The sequence below is a fragment of the Solanum pennellii genome, chromosome 12, assembly GCF_001406875.1.
Source record: "Solanum pennellii chromosome 12, SPENNV200".
NCBI classification, from domain to species: domain Eukaryota; kingdom Viridiplantae; phylum Streptophyta; class Magnoliopsida; order Solanales; family Solanaceae; genus Solanum; species Solanum pennellii.
This window is the reverse complement of record NC_028648.1, coordinates 68,307,077-68,324,326: the sequence shown is the minus strand read 5'-3', so window position 1 is coordinate 68,324,326 and position 17,250 is coordinate 68,307,077. Positions and strand designations below refer to the sequence as shown.

The 17,250-nt window shown below is 35.1% G+C and overlaps 1 protein-coding gene and 1 long non-coding RNA gene across 6 annotated transcripts; both read right to left on the bottom strand.

Annotated features, from left to right (window-relative positions):
* Positions 1-413: 413 nt before the first annotated feature.
* Positions 414-2,807, bottom strand: LOC114075230. Its single transcript, XR_003575753.1, has 2 exons — positions 2,746-2,807; positions 414-1,056 (listed from the first exon to the last, which is right to left on the bottom strand). It is a non-coding gene; the product is annotated as an uncharacterized LOC114075230 (long non-coding RNA).
* A 4-nt stretch (positions 2,808-2,811) lies between these two features.
* Positions 2,812-12,738, bottom strand: LOC107005397. 5 transcript variants are annotated; one of them, XR_003575751.1, is made up of 6 exons: positions 12,259-12,738; positions 12,001-12,115; positions 11,623-11,723; positions 9,878-9,936; positions 5,801-6,264; positions 2,812-4,895 (listed from the first exon to the last, which is right to left on the bottom strand). XR_003575751.1 is itself a non-coding variant. In XM_015203981.2 (5 exons), exons 2-5 carry the CDS (start codon positions 12,038-12,040, stop codon positions 4,434-4,436), a joined length of 678 nt encoding a protein of 225 aa, XP_015059467.1. In that variant the 5' UTR covers positions 12,041-12,115; positions 12,259-12,738; the 3' UTR covers positions 2,812-4,433. The 5 variants fall into 5 exon arrangements, 2 of the variants coding, with proteins under 2 accessions (XP_015059467.1, XP_027769440.1); XR_003575752.1 differs by having other exon boundaries at positions 6,190-6,264; XM_015203981.2 differs by lacking the exon at positions 9,878-9,936 and having other exon boundaries at positions 6,190-6,264.
* Positions 12,739-17,250: the final 4,512 nt, after the last annotated feature.

Below are 17,250 nucleotides of genomic sequence, written 5' to 3'. Positions count from 1 at the left end.
ACCTCATATTAAGCATCATATTTGATATTTTACTAAGTTGTTACTTCTTACCAACCGACACTAGCCTATTAGATAATATACACTACATATATATTGATAATTCTTTTCCTATTATGTACCTTCTTGGTCCGGCAAGTAGCAATAAGGAGAGTTCTAACGTTGGTCATCTGTTAAAAAGATTTCTAAGTGAAAGAATTAGCAATACATGCAAGTCACTATTCTAGGATTGTTATTTTAGCTAGATTTTACTTTGTTATTTACCCATGGTTCCCACAACCCTAGTTATGGAGTTTAGTTACCCATGCTAATAATCACACAATTCATATTGATCATATACGAATTCATGCACTTAGTTTTATGAGAATGAAGAAAATCCAGAAATTCACTTGAATAATTCACAAAAACACCAACAATTGATTCCGGAAAAGTTTGATCAAATACCAAAATCAAGAGTTCAATACTTAAACAAGAGAACTAAAAAATTGCCAAAAGTCTAACCCCAAGAATGAGTTTTTTCGAATAATTTATAATAAAATAAAACCTAATAAAAGAAGGACTCTATTTAAGGCAAATGTGTCCAAAATGTGTCTGAATCGACGATCCCTGCGACGGACCATCATGGACACGACGGATCGTTGTGGGCTCCGTCATTCCTGGGCTCCGTCATTCCATACTTGGCATAATTTTCTGCTGGTTTCTTCATCAACTCTTTGTTACTCTCGACAGACAGATATAACGGACCGTTGCAATCATTACAGTCCGTCGAGAGGTTCCGTTCCACAACACTTAGAAACTTCTTGAAATAGGGTACTGGAACTACTCTCTGACAACCACGACGAATATGCAGGATGGACCGTCATGGCTATGATGGTCCGTCATGAGCTTCCGTAGTCCCACATTGGTCAGACTTCTCCAACTTCCTTCAGCAGCCCTTTTCTTCTCACTACGGTGCCACCTACGGACCATCACAGTCACGACAGTCGGTTGTGGGCTCCGTAGGTTGTCACTTCTGCAATTTCTGCTAAAATCCTCTACGTTCTCTTTTGGACAGATTTCCTAAAAATAAAGAGAAACATACATAAAAATCAATAAAAAAAAGGATTTAGACACACATTAAACTTAAGGAAAAGACATGGAAAGTACCGTGAAACCACAGTATATCAACACCCTCAATTTAAATTCATTGTTTATCCTTAAGCGACACATTATGACTCACTACAAAATCTTCGTACAAAAATATCCGTCTTTTAGCTTTTGCAATCATTTGGCTATTAATCCTAATTATTCTCATTATGTTCATGCATGCTATCACTATTAGGCTTGAATTATGTGGATCAGACCATGACACAGACTCACCACAACTTGACACCTATCCTCTTCGATCCATCACCTAGGTGCTAATTTTTCTGGTATTGCAACTAGTGTCCTCACTTCAAAAAAACATCCTCATTTTTCACATAATGATTTCAGTTTGAGTATAAGGATTACTTTTCAACACTCGCTCTCAGAACAACTTCACAACTCATTTATGCATATTGCCATAGGCTTGCCCATATTTTTCACTACTTTAAGTTCGCCATAACAACTCTTAGGATCACGATAGGACTTTCTTATCTTGTAACATAGGGTCAGGATCAGGTAGGGTATATTTACATATATTTTAGGGACTTGTTGACCTCCTTGATATATTGGTTAAGCGTCCTACCTTTTCATCGTTTTATTCTGCCCTATTTCTTATATTCTTTAACCTTGCTATTTTCCCTTCTTTCTTCTTTTGTGTAAGTGACTCTTTTATTTTCATGCTTGTATTTATTTATTTATTTATTTATTTATTTTTATTTCACTTTTCTTTTAACTTTTCTTGAGTCACTTTTCTTTTGTTCTTTCTTTCTCTTTGTTCTTTCAACCCCACTTTCGGAGAATTCCTCATAATAGCCACCCTCAACTCATGGCTTTGCCATGAGTCAAAGTACACAATACCCAAAGTTGGGTCAAGGCAACGAAAAGGTTGTGTTCTGCATTAGCCACCCTCAACTTATGATTTTGGCATAAGCCGAGTTTCACATGTTCAAGGAGGGACCAGAGCAAACAAATTGTTCTCAGAAAAGATCATTTGGGGTGAAAAAGAAAGGTCTATTTCAAGCTCAAATCATTTGGATCAAAAATGGATACATTTCATTCGTTTTTTTGTTATTTAGGCTAAAGATTGGCTATATTGAACAAGGGTCTATGATACTTTCCTAATTCTCTATTACGGCTTACTTTTAGCAGGACTAACAAGGAAAGTTCTAGCTCAGTACAAATAGTGGACTATTCAAATTTTCCTGACACTCACTTGACATCTCATTACTCTACCAGATTATGAGACACCTAGTTCGAGTCTTAGATTTAGGGTCATGCAGTGGTGTATCTCTATGTCATGCTTAGAGCCACACATTTATCAGTTCCTATGCCTAGTCATGCATCATTTTCGTTACATCAGGATATCATTTCTGTTTTAGCCATCATGCTTCAGAGTTATACTATGTACACAATATATAGACATGGCGGTTCAACAATAAAATAATCAGTCTCGTTGGGAAAAAGAACACAAGCAAGAAAACCCCAAAAGAGGATCGTGAGTTGGGCTACTCAGACTTCACCATAGCACTCACTCTCCGTTTACCACACCCCCAACAGAAAGATATGCAATTTTCACCAATGCATAAAAGAATCCAAAATAATAGAGTTGTAGGTGAAGCAAACCTGAGGCGCAAAGCGCCATCGATCAACAAGCTGGTGGGTCCGGTGTCCCGAAACCCACTCCCTCTGTAGTCTGGACACCCTCAGTAGTGTCCTCATCATAGACAACACCCTCAGTAGTGCCTCTCTCAACAATCACAGCACCATCAGTAGTGCTCTTATCTACCTCAATAACTCTGGAGCTAGACGCCCCAGTAGCCAACTCAATCGCCCTTAACTGACGGGCCTCCTTATCAGCAATCGAGGCTCTCCTCACAGCCTCCAACTCTCGTCACTCCCTCTTCTGTGCCCTAGCCTCATCCTCATTCCGACCTCTACGACTCTTGGCATGCTCTCGTGGTGGAGGTTGTGGCACTGCAGCAGTGGAGAATAGGGCCGCCAAAATAGTATCCTCGGCGGGCTCTGCAGAAGGGGTCTCAGACTCGGGCACCCTAGCCTTTAGAATCATGTCCGGGTCCACTCTCAGACTCTCTACAGCAGCCTGAAGGGTCAACACGTCCACTGGAGGGATGAACAGGCTAGCACACGCAACTCAAAAGCGTCCAGGCGCTGATGAACCTCCATGATCTTCCTCTCTCTGTATTGGGCCATCTTCTGCTCCATGCGCTCCTCCGCCTCAGTAATAGACCTTTGCATCCAAGGTTGGATGTGATGTAGAAGAGTGGCCATTTGGGCCTCAAGTTTCTGGACCCTAGCAAGTGGGACCAGAGTGGCGGAGGGAGTCGAGAAAGAGGATCTCGGAGCGGTGCTACCACCCGGGTTAGACTCAACCGGGGTGGTGTCAATAGGCTCAGAAGTAGCTTGGGTAGCTGCTTGGGCTTGCTCTACAGTGTCTACCAACTTCTAACCAAGCGGAGGTACTTCGGTCGCGGCCCTCTGTGTGGAAACCAACTCATTGGCCTCATCCCTGATAAGGCCTATATCAACAGTGCCCGGTGGGGTCTTGATCTAATCGATGTGCCAAGTAGGCACAACTGCGGACCTGCACAAAGGAAACACCATGCACTAAAATGGGTAAGTAGTAGTGACCTTGAAGGCCCTCTCGTGCATGACCTCCTGAAGAAGCCAACCAAAGTCCACATCGAACCCTGCTATCATCGCTGCAATCAGAACTGCGCGATCCCAAGTCACAATATTGTTTGCAGCAGTGGGGGAAAGGAAGTGGCAGACTATCAACCAGAAAAACTTGGCCGTGAAGGTCAGGTTAGCCTTCTTGATGGCTCCCTTCGGCTCAAGTACCCAATCAGCAGCCTCTTCATCAACAGACAAGTACCGGGCAATCAACCTCTTGGTGGTCTCTTTCAACTCTGGCTCACGCAAGAAATGTCCATCTTTAACCAGTTCCATTAGCAGTCGAACTCGGCGGTGAGAGGAATCCTGGTGGCATCAACATTCTCGCCATATAGATACCTATGGATGGCTGGCAAGGAGATGTCTACCCGCTTGCCATGGGCTCGGATGTGCTCTAGCGGGGCCTGTTTGGCGGGGGCAGCCCACTTGTCTATCTGGGATCGGAGAGTCAGCACATACGAGGCGTAGAACTCTCTGACCAACTCCTTACTGTATTGTCCCACATCACTAGCCGTCTATTCTAGCCGGTGCCTGGTGAAGAGGGCATGGATTGCCGGCATGGTGGGGAGACTCCCCGTAAGGACCCGTCTCTCCAGTGTAAGGGTCCGGGTCATAACCCCCTAATCATTCGGCAACTTAGCCTCTATGTACACCTGAAACTGTCCCTCAACACACCACCGGTTGGGATTGTCGGCAATCGGGGCGGGGACTCCAGTCAGTGGTGCTGGAGTGGAATCAACACTATCGTCCTCATCAGACGAGGCGTACTGTGATGCAGTGTGTGGAGCAGAAGCCTCCTCACAACCGAAAGCATCGCTGGAGTGTGTAGAAGACCTAGAAGGAGTGTCAGTAAGTATGCGCTCTTCTTCAGACTGGGAGGCAGTGGCTACGCCGGTCCCCAACTTCATGGGGGTGGCTCTAGTGGTACGTGCAGCCCGTGCAAGAGTGACAGTGCCTGGGGGCAAGTATTCGGGGTCACGCTCATTGTCAGAGCCAATGACCAGTCGGGCAGATGGTGCGACAGACTTTGAATGCCCTTCTGTGTACACGCGATCTAGCTTTGGTGCCATAAATGTTAGTACCTGAAAAGAACAACAATTAGTACCAGTAGAAACAAACAAGACATGCAAAGAAGAAAACAAAAACGTAAAACCAAAACTGAAATGGAATTGCTGTAGTTTCTATGCTGGATGACGGACCAGTTGATGGTCCATCATAAGCATGACGGACCGTCATGAAATACTTAAGAAAATTTATTGGAGACTCTCAGAAAGAAAGTCTCTGAAAATCATGATGGGTATGCAGGACGGACCGTCAAGAGAACGCAGTCCATCGTAGAGGTCCGTCGTTGGACACTTATAAAAGATTTTGATAACCTTAGGAATAGGGTCTTTGACAACCATGACGATTTTGCAGGACGGACCGTCGAGAGCATGACGGTCCGTCGTAGAGGTCTGTTGTGGGACACTTAGAAAAGATTTTGAGACCCTTAGGAATAGGGTCTCTGACAATATGACTGTTGTGCAGGATGGACCATCAAGGGCACGACGGTCCGTCGTTGGACACTTGGAGAAAATAAACGAGAATTGGTGGGACGATAGGGTCTTGTTCTGTCCTTCACTGACAAAACTAGGGATGCCTCAATTATCCCCTAAAATTCTAATCGAAAGAATACTTATCAACCCACAATTTCTTACCCAATTACCCAGCATACTAGCAATCCTAAGGCAATAATTTCTCGAGTTTTAGCATGCCAATTTGGAGGACTATCAACCTAGATCAGAAACATACACCCTCATTTAACTTAGTTAATACAACAACCTCATTCTGTTTACTATGTGAAGGGTCTCAAGACATGTAGGATTAACGGGGTGTGTTCGTAGCATGCAATAGGGGTAAAATTTCGAAGATCCAACATTCAGAATCAAGCATGTAGCATGGGAAAACAAGAAAGAAGTGTAGATTATTAGAGATCAAAACCACATACCTGATATTTTGAGAAGATGAAAACAAAGTAAGGCACACAACTCTGGTGATCAGCAGAGAACAATTGACTCCGACCGGCAGATTACTTGAAGAAGCAGGGAGATTGGAAGAGGGAATATTAGGGGAATTTTTGAAAGGATGGGGAATCTGATGGTTTGGGGAGAGGAAGAGAGTGTAAGGGAGTTGAAGAGGGAGTAAATGGGGGAAGTGAGGGACAGAAACGATTAGAATGAAGAGGTGGGAAGTTAAAAGGTTTAAAAACTTTTAATATTTTCCAGTCGGGTGGGGTCGGGTTTACGGGTATTGATGCGATGAGTCCCCGTCGATGGTACATCACAGGTGTGATGATCCATCATGGATGCCCTAATTTAGAAAAATGGAAAAACTTACCTGGGCACAGTGGATGCTTTCGACGGTCCCTAGCAGGCGTGACGGTCGCAGACAAATTTTCTGGTGATGTGCTACCTGCAAATTTAACACCCATGAAGCTATTCTTTTTGTATTTTCAAGACATTTTTTTGGATACTGACCCTAAACTACGTTGTAGCCAACACTTCGAACAAAAAAAAAAGCAAACAAAATGTAACTATTACTAGAAAGTCATAAAAAACCTATAGTTAGCTTAGAGGATACATATTAGTTGCCTCCCAACAAGCGCTTGATTTAACGTCGCGGCATGATGGAAGACACTTGATTACTCACACTTCATCAAGATGGTATGCCTCGATCACTTCATTTGTTGTCTTAGCATGCCCAGATAGATTTTGATTCATTTCCATTCACCTTAAACCGCACACCCTCCTTGTTTTCCAACTCTACCGCTCCGTGAGGGATTAGTTGGGTGATCAAGTAAGGGCCAGTCCATTTGGACTTGGGTTTGCCCAGAAACAAGTGCAACCTATAATTGAATAAAAGCACCAAATCCACAAACATAAAATCACGTTTCTCAATCTTTTGGTCATGGTACTTCTTCATCTTCTCTTTGTAGAGGGATGAACTTTAATAAGCTTTTAGGAGAAATTGATCGAGCTCATTCAAACCATTTAACCTCTGTTCTGCAGCCTCATTCCAATCCATTTTCAACTTCTTCATTGCCCACATGGTTTTATGCTCTAATTCGACTGGTAAGTGACAAGCCTTCCCACATACAAGTTGGTATGGTGACATACCTCTGGGAGTCTTGTATGCTGTCCAGTAGGCCCAAAAAGCATCATCATGTCTTCTTGACTAATCTGTTCTACTAGCGTTCACCGTTTTCGAAAAAATCTGCTTAATCTCCCTACTTGACACCTCAACTTGCCCACTAGTTTGATGATGGTAAGGAGTGGCCACATTAGGGCGAACCCCATATTTCTCCAATAATACCTTAAATAATTTGTTGCAAAAGTGGGATCCCCCATCACTAGTAATAGCCCTTGGGGTGCCAAATCGGGAAAATATATTCTTTTTCAAGAATGCAGTGACACTCTTCCCTTCATTATTTCCGAGTGCGATAGCTTCTACCCATTTAGACACATAATCAACCACTACTAGAATGTACCTCATCCCATGAGAACTCACAAAAGGGCCCATAAAGTCAATACCTCACACATCAAATAACTCAATCACAAGAATGGGATTTAAAGGGAGCTCTTGCTTTCTTGAAATGCCGCCATCTCTTTGGCCTCTGTCACATGTGTTGGCGAACTTATGAGAATCTTGATGAATATTTGGACAATAGTAGCCACATTGTATGATCTTGTGAGCGGTCCAGATACCCCTATGATGTCCACCTACTGATGAAGAATGGCATGCCTCCAAAACACTCTACATCTCAACTTCTTGTACAAAACACCGAATAATCCCATCGGCACAACTCCTATACAAGTATGGCTCATCGGCACAATTGAATTTACAAAGCAAATATGGATTGTAAGGAACAACCCACAAGTTATCAAGAAAGTGTCCTCTAATTTTCATAATTTTGCCTGTATTTCGTCTTCTATAAATTGGGTATAAATTCTTTCCTTTGGTTGTTTGTTTTACAAACTCTTTAGGATACTTATTTTTACAGTATCTTTTTTTTTCATACAAGAATTTGTTGGGTTCAAATTACCACAAGGACCATGCATCATGTGTTGTGTAGCAAGTGAATATAAATAGGGATATATATTTTCATCTAGTATTTCAGCACATACAAATCGATCATATGCTTCTAGAGTTAGTAATTTGTAATTCTCATTTAGTATGATAAGAAAATGAGCACGGGGAAGTCCTCGTTTCTGAAATTCTATTGTATACATAAATGCTGCAACTTTATCAAAAATACGCCTTTTAATTGTATCATTTTTCAATTCTTCTATTTTTGCTCTAAACACTCTACTAACCAGACCTGGCCTATTTTGTACCTCATCGGTTGATATAAGTTTTTCTGCTATTTCAAGCCAAGAAGGATTACATGTTATAGTTAAAAATATATCAGGTTTTCCAAAACATTGCACTAATGCAATAGCATCCATATACCGTCTACGCATGTCTTTTGGACCTCCCGTAAAGCTAGGTGGAAGTATACGTTGTTTTCCCATATGTGAAGCTTCTCTTTCCCCGTTACATAAAACATCCAAAATTTCGTCTGATACATCATTCCTAAATAAAGCTTGATTAAAAGAAGCAAAGTCTAATCGTTGGCTTTCAATTTTTATCCATTCATCTACTACATATTGTTGAAATAATCTTCTTGCATGTAAGACAATATTTTCTTTATCTCTTATTTGAAGTTTGTAACAATAATATTCACGACAAGAAATACTGTATCGTTTATGCTTTTCTTTTAACATAACTTCGGCTTCCATGTTAAGTAGTTTGTCTATTGAACACATATTTTTTTTACTTGGTAGTTGTTCTTGTTCGCAATAGATTTGTATTGATGTTTTTGAAGAACACTTAATTTTCTTAATACCACAGTGCCATCCACCTTGACCATATGGAAATATCAACGGATATTGTAACGGATCATAACAACCGTAATAATAATGAATCAATTGACTTTTATCACTTTTTGTATAGATTCGAATATGTGGTGTAGGAATAGAATTACTAATATCTTGATCTACCCATATTCCTGCAACTTCTTATACAGTTGGTAAGTTATATATACGTTGATCTAAGCAAGAATCACACTTAAGTGCAATATAAAAGTCAGATAGTTGTTGAACATCTACTAAAGATTTTAAAAACATAGAGTATGGATTAATTTTTAATATTTCCATCAGAGTTCTCACAACAAATTCATTTAATTTATTTGAACATGCCATTTGATTTCTTAATTCATTTTCACTATCAAAGAAATACAATTGGAGATTTTTTCCTTTTTTGTCAATAGGAATCAAGTCATTGATGAAATGATACATCTGACCTTGAACTCGAAAAGTATAAATACCTTTATTTCTTTTTGCTAATTCTTTGTCATAAGTTACTCCAAGAGATGTGAAAGCAAATATATTATTGTACGTTCTAATGTAAGTTCTAAAATGTTTTGATAGCTCGGTATTTTCCAATTAAAGGTTTTTTAATTCTATTGAAATATCATGTGAAGTTAATTGAACAGAACCATTGCTACAACAAAACGCAGGTGGTTTATATTCAAATTTCATGGCTTTACAATATTGACAATTTGGTACCTCTTTTAATTTCTTATAATTAATTTATGATGGCATAGTATTTTATTAGCTATTTCTGATAGGAGCAAAATGGGTTCTCTCATAAGATCAGAACTTTCTGCAACTGAAGCAATGGTGGAATTAGAGGACGACGCAGTAGCCAAATCATTATTCATCGAAATTTCAGATATGTTATATTTTCTCATTTCAGCTCTCTTTGCTCGACGGCGTGTCAGAAGAATTTCTTTTTTATCAGGTGGCATCAATTTGTATAGTTCACGTCACCTAGCATTTCTATCCGCATTTGATTTTTGAAAAGAATGCACATTTTTATGATTTCTACGAGTTGACATCTTTGAGATTAAAATAATTACGCAAAATAATTATCTGGTAAATAATAGTAATAATTTTAAATAAGAAATTAGTTGAGCAATACTTACCACACATCGAGAGACAAGTGAAATACGGAGCAACTAACCACCACAACGAAGTCAAAATTCTGTAAATTTAATAGTTCGAACCATATATTAAATCTAACATAACATACATGTCTAGTAGGAAAAATAAATTAATAAATCCGAAAATGTAAGGCTGATTTAAACAACAAACTATAATAGTATTATTATATTTTATTGTGGTCGATGAGGATTCATATAGTCAACCCTATATGTTTGAGACTTGGGCATAATTATTTTTATCATTATAATTGTATTTCAATATTGTTGATTGTTGGCTTTTAGGTGACTACTGATTTGGGATTTTGATAAAGCTATGAGCTTTAGAAAATTCTTGTACTTTCAGCCTGTTGAATTGCAACTATCTTGATTAATTTTGTCAAGAGTATAATTTCGTTAGATTGAATGGATAACGGAAGCGATGGTCTTTTTCTGTTAATAACATGGAAAAGACAGTCACAAATATTCTTTTTTTGTCATGTTCCCATGTTCTCCTCCAACCATGAGGTTAGCTTTTGTCAATGCCAACTAAAAGAATGATATCATCATTTCTAATACATTTTAAAGTCAACAACTAAAGAAGAAAACAAACAACAAATAAAGTAGGCAATATCTTGAATCATTCTCTGAGATAGAAAAAAAATGAAGATAACTTAGAGCAATGAATCACGAGTCATCATGCATCACCCCTAAAATTTATTGCCTATATAAACTTCATAAAGTGTTCTGGTGTCTCAAGTCAATAAAGGTCTGTTAAATAAGGTATTAGTTGAGTAATACTTACCACACATTGGGAGTAAAGTGAAACACATGAGCAAACAAACAAATACCGATAACAAAGTCAAAATTCTGTAAAGTTAATAGTACAAATCATTAATCAAATGTGATACAAATGCAAAGGCTGATTTAAACAACAGATCATAATATTGTTATTTTTTAATGTGGTTGGGATTCATATAGATGACCCTACATGTTTGAGACTTTGGCATAATTGTTATTATTGTTATTACTGTATTTCAAGGTCGTTGATTGTTGACTTTTAGATCTCTACAAAATTGTACTTTCAAAATGTGTTGCTTAATTTTGTAAAGATTATAATTTATATAGACTGAATGAATAACAGAAAGTGATGAAAGTTAGCTTTTGTTAACACTAAGCAAAAGATTGTTATCATTACTAATACATTATTTAAAGTCAACAGTCAAAGAAAGAAAACAAACAACAAATAGTTCTTAAAGATTGGGAACAAACATATAACTCTATTCTATTTCATATTTGTTACCAATTAACAAGAAGTATTCATCTAAATTAAGGCTACAACATAAAATTCAGAGAAAAAAATGTGCTACACACCAACACAAACAAAATTAAGCTTGAGTGATCAGTTACTGCCTATATAAACTCCCAAGATAATAAGAGACACCGATTGAGATAGATTCACTAAAGTAGTCTACTTTCAATAAATCATATCGACACCATCTTAATAATGTGAATGTGGACACTAGATTTATATAGACAAACTCAACTAAAATGATGTAAATAAAATAAAAAAAAATAAACATGTTAATCCAACTTTCTTGAAATCATAATTCCTAACAGATAGCTATATGAATCAGAAAGGACAAAAGATATATTACTTATTATATATATACACTATATATATATATATATATATATATATATATATATATATATAAAAGAGAAGACCAAAAAATTTATGAACAACTTACCTGTAATTTAAACAACAGGAGACTACACAAACTTGAACTTGGACTATCTCTGTTGAGAAGAGGAGAAGATGAAGAGTTGTTTAAAGGTTGGATGAAAATTTCTACATAAAAGATATTTTGTATTGTTAATATTCACCCACGTGGAAGCAATTTAATGGATGAGGAAAATATTGTATTTTATATATAAGAAATAAATTAAATAACAAATATAAAAAATGTCATAAATATCAAGCAATATGACTAATTATATATATATATATATATATATATATATAAGAAATAAACTATAATATATCCTATTTTTAATGATTTTGTTAAAGAGATCAATAGTGCTCTGTTTTAGCAAATATTAAAGAATTAAAATAAAAATGAACATACTCCCATGATAATTTTTGCCCTTAACTTCTTCATACGCCATCGTTTTCGTCCGCTCAATTAGCGCTAGACGCGTCCTTGCGGTGTCGTTTCAGTTCCTGCTATCCTCTCTTCATCCCTACGTTATTATTGTGAGAAGCCAAGAACCGGTCAACACTCATAATACTTGCTCTTTTTTTGAGATTTCAATATCTTTAGGGGAGCAAACATGTTTGGGGGTTGCACTTTTTTTTGAAGTGGGATTATCTGATTCCAGCTTACCTTCCACAGTGTTTGGTGCTTCCAAGTTTTTGCTTTGTAAAATCAAGACAACAAAGCATGTGATCTGAATCAATGTTCAGCTTTTTTTGGGACTTTGAATGTCATATTATCTTGATTTTTTTCCAGTTGGATATGAGCTATTTTATGTTTTTAATTATCTGGGATTGTTGAAAAATTGAGTATTGGAGAAGTGGGTTGGATATTATTTTTTGGAAATTTTTGTTGCCCCTATATGTATTTCCTTCTTTGTGAGTGAATTTAGGGAAGTGAGGTGTTGATTATTTGTTTGATTTTAGGGGGGTTTGGTGATTTTAAGGTGAAGGTAGAGAAAAGTTGCCATTTTGTACGTTACATTTATAAGTTTTGTTTTTTTATTATATTAATTAAGAGAGAGAGAAGGAGAAAAGAGGAACATTTGTAGAAAAAAAGAAAAAGGAGGAACAGTGAAAATAGTAGCCTACAGCCCTATACCACTTCATCTGTTATTCTGTAAATTAGTGTGTCTTTTCTTTATGAGGCATGTCCATTTATAGTTGTATTTCCTCTTACAAAAAACCACTTTCCCTATCTTCCCCTTTTTTATTTATTTTATTTAAATTAAATATTAAATCAGAAAGGACAAAAAATTAATAAGCATTTTTTGTACATATTTGACTGCTGCTGGTACAAAAATGTTATGAAGTGGTCGTCCATGTGTTAGGCTCTTGTATAAAGTATAAAGTACTAGATATTATGTGCCCATCCAGCGCAGGTCCAACGTATGTTAGTTTTTTTCTTTCAATTTATGTGAAACAAATGAAATTTAAAAAGGTGAACTAATTTTTTATGTGTTTTCTTAAAAAATATTTTAAATTGTTAATTTGTGGAGTACCTTTTATGTTATTTTCGAATAATATATGTTGCTCCATCTGTTTTATTTTATGTGATACAAGTGATTTTAGAAAAGTAAACGAAATTTCTTATATGATTCTCACTTATTTTTAGTTATCATTTTACTGTGATTCATAGTAATTTTTAGTTCTTACGTTATCTTCAAATAATATATGCAACTTTTTTTGTCTCGATAAAAATAAGGGAATCAACCAAATTGCATTAGGTTTTTTAACTATATTTTTCTAAAAATATCTTAAATTGTTAAATGACGTTTATAAGCTTCTTTTTTTTATGTAATTTTCAAACATGTATCAAATTAGAAATTAAAACGAAGAATTAAAGTTTTCAGATCATTATAAATTCTAAATTAAAATGTTCAAATCTGTAAAACTCCACATATATGCACAACTTAATAGAAGGAAGCCAAACAATTTTTTTTTAAAAATAATAATATATGAAAGCTCATTTCAATAATAATACATATATATTTCATTTTTAATATATGACTCCCTCCTTTCTTATTTATATGAACTTATTTTTTATTTCATTTCAAAAAGAAAATAACTTATGGATTTTAATTTTTTTATATAGTATATTAAAAATCACAAAATTAAAAAATATTTCAATACACAAAATTTAATGTACATATAAATTTTAATTTTAATTTTGATTGGTTCCATCTAATATTATACTTGATATATAATTATTAAGAGCTAAGTGTAATCATTATTTATTGACTTTCACATAATAAATAGATATCACAATAACTCATAAAAAAAATGAAGAAATAACAAAAATGAGATAATACTAATAATAATACCTAAAGATGTTTCTAGAATATTTTTCTTGTTATCATTCTTGGTAGATTTTTGCTTGGATGAGTTAAATTATTACCTTTGATCATCATTCACTTCATATATAGAAAGATGTTTCTAAAATTACTTATTCTTGAAAGATTTTTGTTAGAATAAATTACGTTTTTATTCGTGGTCATCTTTAATACGAATATATCATCATATTTATTTTTATTTGCAAATTTACTTTTAATTTATTTTTCTTTAATTTCAATATAATATATATTTTTAATTTTATCACACTAATTTATTTTCAAGTATATTAATTAGACCAACATAAAGAATGAAATAATTAATTCATAATATTTTTATGTAAAAAATAGGCTTTTTTATAAGCATAATGAATAGAAAAAAAATAAGAATTAAATTAAAGTAATAGTAAAATAGAGTAATAATAAAATATATATCATAATAACTCACACAAGAAATAAAAAAGAAATAAAGTAATAACAAAATAAGTTAATGGTAATAACAATAACTTAAGATGTTTCTAGAACTATATGATTTCTTGGTAGATTTTTGTTCGCATGAAATTACATTTTTGCCATTGATCATTATTCACTCCATGTATAGAAAGATAATTCTAGAATTATTTATTATCTTTCTTCATAGAATTTTGTTAGAGTGAAATTATATTTTTGCCCTGATCGTCATCCCACTTCACTCTTCTATATAATAGGAAAAAAATATATTTATAAAAAAAAACTAGATGGGTCTTGCCCATGCTTAGCACGGGCCCTAACAATTTTAAATTTTGATACATTTTTATTATGTTTGATCTACCTAGGACATATGTTTAAGACCTAACGTAGCAATAAACACTTTTAGATAACCATAATTTCAAAAACACAACGTACATTATCTAGTAACGAATCATATTTTTAACTTGTACGATTAAAATAAAAGAATCTAAGTCAAATCATATTTTTTAACTTGCATAATAAAAATAAAAGAATCTAAGTCAAATACGAAACAAGCAACGTGCGATATCATTTTTCATTCAAGGCTCAACAATAAATTCAACAGTATGTTGGTCAAACATTCACAATTTAGTATCCCTGTTCAAGGCTTATCGAACATAAATGAGCAATTAAATATCATGGTGCAGATATCAAAAGTGCACTTCAAAATATCTACATATAAAGCACATTCAGTCGCTATTATTCAAGTACTGATCATTTATGTTATGCTACATAATCGCGAATCGATACATTATAAAGTAACTAACATTACTACAAAAACGACTTTTGTTACCATCTCAATCAAAATTCAAGAAATATTGGAACAAATAATGAAGAAGCTGTGGTTGTGCTCCACAGTCCACAAGATGTGATTAACTTTTAGAGAAGCAGAATTCTCTAAACATACCTTGAATAACCACTTCCATCTTCCCTCTCCAAACAATCATCGACAACTATTTCCATCTTCCCTTGATCAAGCTCAAGCTCATCACATCATTTTCTTCCTCATTATCAAAATGATTGCAAAATTCCATGTATTGAGTTAATTCTCTCTAAGATTGAAGCGAAGGTCATAAAAATATTACTACGACATAACAAACTTCACAACATCAATTCAAATGAAAATAAAAATAAGTCATACCTTCCAACTTTATATTTTTTGCATAATTAAGTATGTGAAATGATAGCAGTAAAATAAACATGTGCATCCAACACTTCTTTTCAATTTTAAGACAACACATGTACATTATAAACGTCTTCACTCCAGTCATATGCATCTACCGTCAGATACTCCACTCATGCTAGATTATCAATCCACTTGCGAAGGATATAAAATTGTGCATGCAAATTCGGCTATTACCCATTACCTGGTACCGAATATCAAATATTTCACAATAGAGAGTAAGAAATCTATAGCTTTCTAGTGCAAATATACGTTGATATCAAATGATACTTTGGTAATGAATGAGAAGCTAAATGCAAATGCAGATAAAGAGCCCGACTAAACACATCTATTCTCTAGAAACAAATTACATCAGATAGCTTTTCTGCTTTATTTTCTCCTTTGTCTTGGAGAGGCAGATATACGTATGCAATGTAAGTCAAATCTATGGATGAATATCTTACATTAGGGGCTTTAAATGTCAATGATCCGAACCTATATCATTGTGGGCACCGTTAAATATACCAAGTGGAAAGAGAACACCAAAAATTTATTTATATTTTAAAAAGTAAATAAATTAAGTTGTAAGCAAATATAGATATCTAGTGAGCTTAGAGCAATAAGCAAAGAGAAATGCACGCACAGGCAAAATAGTTTTTCACTCAAACTCAAAATTTAAATTTAACGAACAGGCTTAGTGGGAAAATATCTACTGATAAACTATCCAAAAACATTCACCAAAGGAGAGCCTATCACTCTTAAAAGAAGTACTAAACTTTCATTCAAATCTGGAGTACAAGTCACTTTTTGGAAGAAAAAAACTAAAGGAAATTGAAACGCTAGAACAAAGGCACAATTCAACTCTTTAACAATTCTCATGATTATGCTTCCTCACCAGCCGTGAGAGAGTTTTCTTTACTACAATATGAGACAGATAAGAATCAGAACAAAATGAACAAACTTTGCAGCAATAATGTTTCAAAAGGACCAAAATCATGGTCATAAAAAAAAGACCAAAATCATGTAGTCTTTTTCTATACGACTTGTTGAGACAAATTTAATTTCAACTATCGATTTGCCTATTTACCTTTGCTGACAATTCTAGAGAAAACAAACTAAAAGAGAAAAGCTCACAAAAGTTGGGGAAACATGAAAGTTCATTTGGCGGAATGCTAACACCACGATGAAAATAATGCTCAAACAACAAACTAAACCTCCTTCTCCCTGAAGGAAACAAAAAGAATCATTAAACAAATTATAGGAGGAGAAAAATTTATTGGAAGTGACAGCCTTTAGCAAAAAAGAACCTTTTTTCCATCTTATAATTCTCCATTAGCACCGAGACATTGCAGATACTTCATAGCGAGTAGTACAAATCTTAATAAGATTTTTCTTTTGTCAGGTAAAATCTCCATGGTCAGCAATCTAATATGCTACTTCAGTGAATTATGAAAAACAAGGGAAAATGTACAAGCAAATCAACTAAAGTTACACTACACATATGTTGATACCATAAGTGGTTGCAGTTGTTCTGTTATGCTGCAAAAGTGGCCATACATATTGAATAAGTAAAGTACATCACAAGTGTCATCATAACCACATTACACATTGATGTCAAGTGAGATGAAAAAAATTTAATAGC

Excerpts from the sequence above, each read along its gene's own strand:
- LOC107005397 (XM_027913639.1), bottom strand. The coding sequence starts at position 12,040 with ATGGCGTATGAAGAAGTTAAGGGCAAAAATTATCATGGGA. Across the intron at positions 11,724-12,000 it reads GGGCAAAAATTATCATGGGA|AAATTTTCATCCAACCTTTA; the intron begins GTATGTTCATTT and ends TCTTTTATGTAG. Across the intron at positions 6,265-11,622 it reads TCCTGTTGTTTAAATTACAG|GTAGCACATCACCAGAAAAT; the intron begins GTAAGTTGTTCA and ends TTAAATTTGCAG.